The sequence below is a fragment of the Myotis brandtii genome, unplaced genomic scaffold (genome assembly GCF_000412655.1).
Source record: "Myotis brandtii unplaced genomic scaffold, ASM41265v1 scaffold663, whole genome shotgun sequence".
Taxonomy (NCBI): domain Eukaryota; kingdom Metazoa; phylum Chordata; class Mammalia; order Chiroptera; family Vespertilionidae; genus Myotis; species Myotis brandtii.
Genome location: NW_005370572.1, coordinates 1,008,733 through 1,018,299, shown reverse-complemented (window position 1 = coordinate 1,018,299; position 9,567 = coordinate 1,008,733). Strand labels below are relative to the sequence as shown.

Genomic DNA, 9,567 nt, shown 5'->3' with positions numbered 1-9,567 from the left:
TATGCTTAGAGCAACCCAGTAAAACCTGGAAAATATTAAAACCAATCTTAATGACACTTTTGACTATCATCCTTGTGAATATTTTCTACTCACTTCCTTCAACTGTATTATCAACTCTAAATATGTTAAATTTTTTGAAAGATTATGCTTGAAAAGCCTCAAGAAGAAACATCATGGAAGTGTTCAAATTTTTAAAATTCTTCCTTGCTACTGTGCTATTAGAATTCACCATTGTAACTGCAGAGGAAGGAGAGAAAATGCTGACATCACAGACACATTTTAACTCAAAAAGGTAATAGTGCATCACAGACAGTCCTACAGGGAAAGCAAGATGTGGATCACAAACAATAAAATTTTATTTTCTAGAAATCGGTTGTCTAATTTCTTTAAAAACAATTTCCAGACATGATAGCTAATGGCATGCATTATAGGTAGAATAAGTCACTTATTCAATACTAATGGCCCAATGCACGAATTTGTGTACATCAAAAGGAAATTAATTAGAAGAAAGATTCGTGCAGTAGTTATGTTACTGCAAGAATTACATGTCATAATCTATATATATATAAGGCTAAGTGACTGACTGTATGTCAGCCAGAGCTTTATATGTATCATGCATACATGAGTCAAGGTTTATTTTTAAATGACCAGTGTGTGTCATATGTACCGGCCGGTTGGTTGGCTGGTCGGATGGATGGATGGTTGGTTATTTAGCCTTTTATATATAGATATATAGATAAGCCATTGGAACTACCAATTACTAAAAGGCACCTGCTAGTAAGATGGTCCTGGAAAGTAATACGGAACAGCACCCTTTGTATCTAGCTTCTGTACCACCAGAAATCTCCTTTTCACAACTTCATTCTGGCAGTTTTTAGGCCAGTTACATAACAATTTTCAAAGGCTAAAGACCACACAATATATGATTTTTATAATAAGAATAGTTGTTATTGAATTTATTTTAAAGAGAAATCTTTGACCTGGCTGGGTCAGATGGTTGGAGTGTCTTCCCATTGACCAGTCAGGGCACATACCCAGGTGCCAGGTTTGATCCCCAGTCTCAGACACTGGATGGGAGGCAACTGGTAGATATTTCTCGCATATCCATGTCTCTCTCCCTTTCTCTTTCCTTCTCCCTTCCTCTCCCTTTAACATCAATTAAAAAGAAAGAGAAATCTTCAAAGTCAGAAAAACTGAAATGAAAACTCATAATTAAAATTATTTTAAAGTAATTCATATATGGTAACAATGTCCAAAAGGTTCAAGAGGAAAGGAAACAGCACATAATATACATACATATATATGTATAAAGTAGCCATTTTGCTCTAGGAAGCAATAAAAAATATTTAAGGAATTTTCTATTGTAAAATAATCCATTTTCCACATTATTAAAGTAAACATTAAAGCATTTGAAACTATACTAGTAGTATACAGAAATAGGTACTTTAAACTTTTAAATGAGAGTACCAAAGCTCAAAAGAAAATGTCAAGTGGCAGGTTAACTAGAACTTTTTAAAAGTTTAAGAGAGACATTTCCTTTTTATCCAAAAATGAAAACAAAATTAAACAAATGTAATATCCTTTAGTAATAAAAATAATCAAAAGGGAAATGAAAGTTACTAAGGATCATAAATTAAGCATAGGCTAAAAAAGATCCTCATCAGGTTAAAACCTTTCACTTATTTTTAAGAGGAAATACTAAACTTGCCAGAATAGGGAATATGATATTTCAACAGTCCTTGTTTTGGTAGGTGAGAAACTCATTATGTCAATACGCCCCCGCCGCCCCCGTCTCCCTTAAAAGGAAAGAACTTAGCTGGGATTGGAGCAGGAGCGGTGATTCTTCTCCAGTCCTTGCAGATGAGGCGCTCATCATGTCACAGCCCTCATTCCTCCTTAAGATAAGATGGCATGGGCACGCTGCACATCAGTAAGGTTAGCACAGCTGCCAGATTTTTTTATGGCCACCCTGCACAGGTTTTTGTTTTCACAATATCTGGAAATGGCCTAGGGGGAGACATGAGATAGAACACAGGTACATTCAAAAGAAAGGAGCTGCAGCCTTCACAGAGAAAGCATCACTGATAGCCACACATTCCCACTTCTTTATATGGATTTCAGTTTTTCCTCTTCAGAGAGCTGGCGTATACACTGCTTGGTCCTTGGGATCCTACTTCATGCTCATTCACTAAGGTAAGTCATTTAGGGACTGTGATTAGATTACCAGAGCAAAGGGGAACTTAGAATTTACAGTTTGGATTTTCTCAACAATGTCAAAGTTGTGACAAGGTCCTAACAACAATATCATCTGTTGCCTGCACATTTGGTTCCATAAACATAATAAACTTACACTTGGACAAAGTCATTGTTGACTCAGCTATTTAAATTTTAGCCAATCTTCATTAGTTAGCAATTGCTCTAGGCAAATTTTAATGAGGCAGGCATGGGTTGTACTTGATTGAAAGGTAGGAAAGTGCTAATGATTGAAGCACTATAAAAGTACTATTTCAGTTGCACATTAATTAAGGTAGAAACACGTCTTATTCTAAAGGAGCATCAAAGTACCACAGAAAGTGTCCAATTTAAAAGTGTACATTTCTGTTGAGAATAATTTTGTTGTATAGTCGCCATAACCCATAATTACTTTGTTCAATGTACTTTACCATCTCCATTAAAAACCTATGTACTTTCTACAGCAAGTGTTTGAAGCACATATTCTACAATCTTAGTATAAGTCTCTCAGGCTAGATTTGTTAACAAACTAAAGGTACTAAACTGTGATATATACAGAAAAGACATGAATTTGCAAACTGAGTTAACAATGGTAAGTAGAATATGGTTGTAGAAGTGATTAGTTATACAATTGTAAGAAATTATTCATATATAGCTAGAAATAAGAACAGAGTTTCCAAAAAAAACCATCCAAGATTAAATTGGATATAAATTATTCTGAATCATGGTCACAGAGATCATTTTTGTATAATGTGGGATTCTTAAATAAACCAGAAGAGATACCACTAATATGATGTGAGAGAGTTCATAAGTCTTCTTCAATGTGCTAGTTTAAAAAGCTTTTCATTTTCCTAGTCACTACATAATATGATTTATCCACAGATACTGGTTTTGGTGTCTGGCAGCAAACCCCACTTTGGATTCCCACAGCCTTACCTCTAGGTTCAGTGCTCTTTCTTTTCCAAGAGGAGCAAATGCAATAGGCAATCCGTGGTCACTTGCTAAGGACCGAAGGTCAAAATAGTATTTGGCATAGACACTGAGCGAAACATAAAGACTAAACTGTAGTAGATAAAAGTATTGTCTTTCCAGTTCACTTCTGGGCAAGAAGGAAAACACAAAATTAATACAGGACAATTTTAGTCAACCTGGCTATCTTCAAAATTATCATTCTAAACTACTAGGTTGACTCTGCGTTTTGTTTTGAAACAAATAAAGGCTACCTAGCTGGACTAGTACACTAATGTTCAAATAAACATAGACAAGGTACAGCTATTTGTCGTCCCTCTTGCATCCAGCTCTTTGAATTTTGGACAAGGGGAGGAGGTTACGTCTCTTGTGCTCAACTGCTGCTGACTATAGAGGCTTATTCATCAGAGTCCCATTAGTGCAGCTGTAGGTTCGTGCTCCTTGCTCACTCACAGGGCCCCACTCTAGTGTTCAGATGGAAGGAATGATGTACTGTTCCTTAGCCCTGAAGAACTTGCAGACATTTTCACCAGGCCCATAACAGGAAGGGGATTAGTAAAGTAGAGATGTGCCAACAAAAGGACTGGGCACATCATCACAGTAACAAAACAATCCATTGAGAGCCACCAATATCTCTGAGGGAAAAACTCTTGGAAAATTATGAATACCTAACAAGGAAATGGAGGAAAATACAAAAAATGGAAGCATATACCATGCCCATGGATAGGAAAAATTAACATATTTAAAATGTCATACCACCTAAAATAAAATTCCTATTAAGATATCAATGGCAGCTTTTACAGAAGTAGAACAAATGATCCAAATTTTTATATGGAATCACCAAAGGCCCTAAATAGTCAGAGCAATCCAGAGAAAGACAAAGTTGGAGGTATCATACTACTTGCTATCAAACTATAAGCAAAGTTATAGCAATCAAAATACCAAGGTACTGGCATAAAAATAAACATATAGACCAATGGAATAGAATAGAAAGCCTATAGATAAATTAACTATGTGGTCAATTAATATTTGAAAAAGGAGGACAGATCATTCAATAAGTAAAGACAGTCTATTCAATAAATGGTATAGGGCCCTAACCAGTTTGGCTCAGTGGATAGAGTGTTGGCCTGCGGACTCAAGGGTCCCAGGTTCAATTCCAGTCAACGGCATGTACCTTGGTTGTGGGCATATACCTAGTAGGGAGTGTGCAGGAGGCAGCTGATCGATGTTTCTTTCTCATCAATGTTTCTAACTCTCTAACCCTCTCCCTTCCTCTCTGTAAAAAAACAATAAAATATATATAAAAAAATAAATGGTGTAGAGTAAATTGGACAGATACAAACAAAAAATGAAACTAGACCACCTTCTTCCACCATATACACACATAAACTCAAAATGGATTATCAACTTAAATTCAAACTATAAAACTCCTAGAAGTAAACATAGGCAGTAAAATCTAGGACACTTCTCTTAATAATATTTTTTTGTTGATACATCACCTGCAGTATGTGAAACAAAAGAAAAAATAAACAAATGGGACTGTATCAAACTAAAATATTTTAGCACAGCAAAGGAAAACATCAACAAAATAAAAAGACAACCTACTAATGGGAAAACATATTTGACAATGATATATCTCATAATAGTCAAAATTTATTTAAAAAGTATACAACTCAACACCAAAATACAAACCACCCAATCAAAATGTGGACAGAGGACCTGGACAGACACTTCTCCAAAGACTCCATACAGATGGCTGATAGACATGAAAAGACGCTTAGTATTTTTAGTCCTCAGAGAGATGCAAATTAAAACCACAATGAGATATCCTCACACCTGTCAGAATGGCGATCATCAATAAAATTTTTAAAAAGCTCGTATTGACCAAAATATGGAGAAAAGGGAACCCTTGTCACTTTTGGTGGGAATGTAGATTGGTGCAGCCACTGTGGAAAACAGTATGGAGTTTTTTTCAAGTAATTAAAAAATGGAGCTGCCTTATGATTCAGAGATTCCACTTCTGGGCATATATGCAAAGAAACCAAGACATTAATTCCAAAGAATATATGCACCCTATGTTCACTGCAGTATTATTTACAATCCCCATGCTATGGAAGCAACTCAAGCACCCAGACATAAAAAAGAATGAAATCTTGCAATTTGTGAGAGCATGGATAGACCTAGAGGGTAGTATGTTAGGGAAATAAGTTAGTCAGAGAAATGCAAATACCATATGGTTTCACTTATATATGGAATCCAAAGATCAATATAAATGAGCAAACAAAACAGAAGCAAACTCATAGATACAGGGAACATTTTGATGGTTATCAGAGAGGGAGGAGTTTGGGGGGCTGGGTGAAAAAAGGTGAGGAAATTGAGAAGTACAGATTGGCAGTTATAAAACACTCATGGAAATATAAAGTAAACCCAGGGAAATATAGTCATTAATACTGTAATAATGAGATATGATGTCAGGTCAGTACTAAAAATATTGTGGAAAACACGTTGCAAAGCATGATTTTCTAACCTGAGACTAATACAAAAATAATATTAAATGTAAAGTCTTATTGACAAGAATAATAAAAATAAGTAAATTTTATAAAGGAGGAAAAAAAAAAGACCAGAACAGGTAGGCAGCCCTAAAAAATCCATAAAGATATTTAAAGTACGGTTGCTTGTGCATCTGAACTTGTACAATGTTTGCCAATAACCACCAGAGAAATACATTTCAAATTATCACACAGATTATTAGAATAATTACACCTGGAAACCTACTAATTAATGAGAAAGAATATGATATGTTATAGCAAATGTGAATAGAAAAATGTATGTAATTTTGTTGTTGTTGTTAATCCTCACCTGGGGATATTTTAATATTGATTTAGAGAGAGTGGAAAGGAGGGAAGGAGAGAGGGAAGGAGGGGGGGAGGGAGAGAGAGAGAGAAAGAGAGAGAGAGAGAGAAACATCAATTATTTGCCTCCTATTCCCTCCCTATCATGCCCCTACTGGAATTGAGCCTACAACCCAGGTATGTGCCCTTAACTGGAATTGAACCTGGGACCATTCAGTCTGTGCTGACGCTATACCCACTGAGCCAAACAAGCTCGGGCAAAATATATGTAATTTTATGCATAGTTCAGTTCTCTGCACACTCTAAACTTTAAAAACATTTCTTAATCTGTAAACTTTATGGGGGCATATAAAGTAATAAAAAATGGTTAGAAAGTTCACCAAAACATTGCAAACTCACAAGTCCTTGACTGTAATGCCCTTGCAGATTTGACAGAATATCGAATTTGATATATCCAGATCGTGCCAATACTTGAAAGCCAGAACAATGGCGCCGAAAACAATTCGTTTCCAGTTAGTTGGGCAAATGTCGATTTCAGCATATGTTAAAAGTCTTTCTATGTAAACCTGCAAAAGTAAAACACCGGTCTTTGATTCTAGCTCAGTTTAAGTGCTGTAATAATAACTATTAAGAATGACAGGTTTCGTCAGTTTCGACATGCCTTTTATTTTTAGGTTCTGGCCATGAGACTAGTTGGCCAGCCAAAGCCAGAGGCCAAGTCACGGTTGCAAATCAGATACTTCTGTTGCCTATTTTCCCATGTGGAATTTCCAGCCCAATTTTTGGTCACAGGGATGAATGGACAAGTTAGCAAAGGACTTCCTGAAGAAATGTTACTTTCCCACTTGCAAAGGGCAGCCCATCCAGGCCCAGTGCAGACACTTGACTGCCCACCACGTGCACTGTTTCATACCTGGCTGGTAGTTAGTGGTGATTTTACATAATCCTGGAATATGTAAATCCCTGCCAATACTGAGCACATCTGTACCTTCTCTACCCAGTAACTAGTCCCTTTGTGGCCCAAGCTGAAGCTAAAACTTGGTCAAGACAGCCCCCCAGTGGCTGCTGTGCGGTGCCGCAGGACAGGTAGTGTAAACAGGCATGTTTGAATCAGGCGTTGACAACTGTCAAGTATACTTGAACTTAGTGCCTTTGTAAGAAACACACACGCACACCAAGGATAGTCCTTTTATATCCCCTAAGCCTCACATCTCCATCATGATTCTGTGAAATCCATCTCTGTCTTACACAACCTGAAGCTTGGTCAGTTCTGTTGGTTTCAGGTGGTAGCAGAGCTGCCAGACTCTGTCTCCCTGGTTCTCCTCTAAACCTGCCAGATTGACAGCTCACATTTGCCAAAGCTCTTCAAACCCAACTGTATTTTAAAAAACAAATGATTATTAAACATCATGTGTTCTTAGTGAAAGGTTGCACCAATCCTCAAAAGTTCCAAGTGCTCAGATATCGTATCCTACAAGGTTCAACTGTCTACTTGATGGAAATAGAGACAAATACAACATTGGAAATCACTTAACTTCCTGCGGTCTTAACTGTAGATTTGGTATGTACCATTAATCATTCATTTATACCACTTGCCCTCCTGTGTCAGTGGAATTGAGATTTCTCTTCTCACTGAAACTCTTCTAGCAGTGAAGTTGATCCCATCCCACTTCTGAAGAACATCTCCCACAGTTATCTCTTTTTGAACACTTCCCTGTGGCCCAGAGACTCTCCCCAATATGAATGTATTTATGTGATACCCATCCCACCCTCCACAACCCCTAGGATGCCTCCTCTCTGTTTTCTCACAGTGAATGACCTGAAACTGCTTCTCATCTCCCACTCTCTTCACCCACTGCTGTAGTGTGCCCCTGGCACTGTCACTCGACTGAAACTACTACTGCTAAGGTCATCGGTGCGTTTGCACATACAAACCAGAGCTCTTCACCCCAGCTCCCCACTCCCCACGCATTCCCTAATGTCATGTGGGGCACTGCCATTTGCCTAGGTGCTTGGCCAAAGACGTCCAATTGAGTTGACCTGCTGCAATCTGTTAGTAATTCTTATCATCTCTGCCTGTCACTGGTAGTCAGACCACTTTCTATTCTATTTGTCACTTCTCACCCATGTCACTGTTATTGCCCCTGACTTCTCAGCCTCCACTCAGACTCCCAGATACAGTCATTCTTCCCAAAGCAGCCAGAATAGCCTTTTTTTAAAAAAAAAATATGTTATTGCTTTTTAAAAAATGTATTTTATTGATTTTTCACAGAGAGGAAGGGAGAGGGATAGAGAGTTAGAAACATCAATGAGAGAGGAACATCGATCAGCTGCCTCCTGCACACCTCCTACTGGGGATGTGCCCACAACCAAGGTACATGCCCTTGACCAGAATTGAACCCGAGACCCATCAGTCCGCAGGCCGACGCTCTACCCACTGAACCAAACTGGTTATGGCTAGGATAGCCTTTCTAATCAAGAGCACTTCCCCACTCTGCTCAACACTGCCAAAGAGTTTCCAACAAACAAATAAAAATGTCACTTCTTCCCATGGCCTGCAAGCTGCAAGGCCCAATCAGGTAGCACTTGCCCTTCTAGGTCCTCATGCCCTACATTCTCTCCCTCATTCCACACTCTGACCACACTGGCCATACCTCACTCTTACTCAAATACCAAGTATAAGTTCCCGTCTCAGAGGCTGGCACTTATTCCCTCTGCACATAACGCCAGAGCTCCTCATCTTCCTCAGTTCAGTCAGGCCAGGGTCAGATGTCATCTCTTACAGAGGCTCTTCCTGATCACCTCTCTCAAGTAGCAAGCTCCTCTCAGCACTTTATCATGTCACCCTGCTGTACCTTTTAACAACACTCAGTTAAAGAAATATTTATGTCTTCCTCAGTAGCACAGAAGCGCCATAAAAGCAAACACTTTATTCAGCCATGTCTCTCCTCTATCCTCTGCACTTAGATCTGTGAGGATTCAGCACTGAAGGGAGAAGTCACCAGGAGCGGCTTAGTGTGGTGGCAAAACCAGAGGAAAACAGTAAAAAAGAAGGAAGATAAGGGAGGTTCCAGAAGGAGAGTGAGGTCAAAGTGCTCAATGCTTCCAAGAAGTTGCTCATTCCATGAATAGCCACTGAATACCTGCTCTTGTCACTCTTCTATCTTCCATGCACTTTTTATCCACACGCTTTCTCAGCATTGGAATAGCTAATGCTAATTCCCTGCCTCCAGTCAGATTCACGCTCTAATCCCATATATTCACAAGCTCCCTAGAGATGCCCCTCTGTCCCACAGGCGCATCAGCTTAATGTGTCTGCAAAGGACCCACCCTCTTCTACCCCAGATGCTCTCCTTGCTGAGTTCCCTAGCTCTCCAGGTGGGAGCACCACTCCGGCCTTTGATCAGCTGTGCTCAGCACTCCAGATGGCTGGCAGCTCCATGGAAAGGCCTGTGTCTGGTCCAGTGCCCACTGAGGGGTCTCTATTCAGAAGCACAGGCTGCCTCTCCAAAAT

General features: G+C 38.9%; 1 protein-coding gene across 1 annotated transcript in view; it reads right to left on the bottom strand.

Annotated features, from left to right (window-relative positions):
- Nucleotides 1-1,757: 1,757 nt before the first annotated feature.
- LOC102239358 (cyclin-Y-like protein 1) overlaps nt 1,758-9,567 on the bottom strand; it is a 38,406-nt gene continuing 30,596 nt past the window's right edge. Inside the window, exons 9-11 of the mRNA XM_014528941.1 lie at nt 6,453-6,619; nt 3,169-3,331; nt 1,758-2,007 (exon numbers count right to left, since the gene is read on the bottom strand). Of these exons, the coding sequence (XP_014384427.1) occupies nt 1,897-2,007; nt 3,169-3,331; nt 6,453-6,619 (441 nt within the window). The 3' untranslated portion in view covers nt 1,758-1,896. The remainder of the gene's footprint in view (nt 2,008-3,168; nt 3,332-6,452; nt 6,620-9,567) is intronic.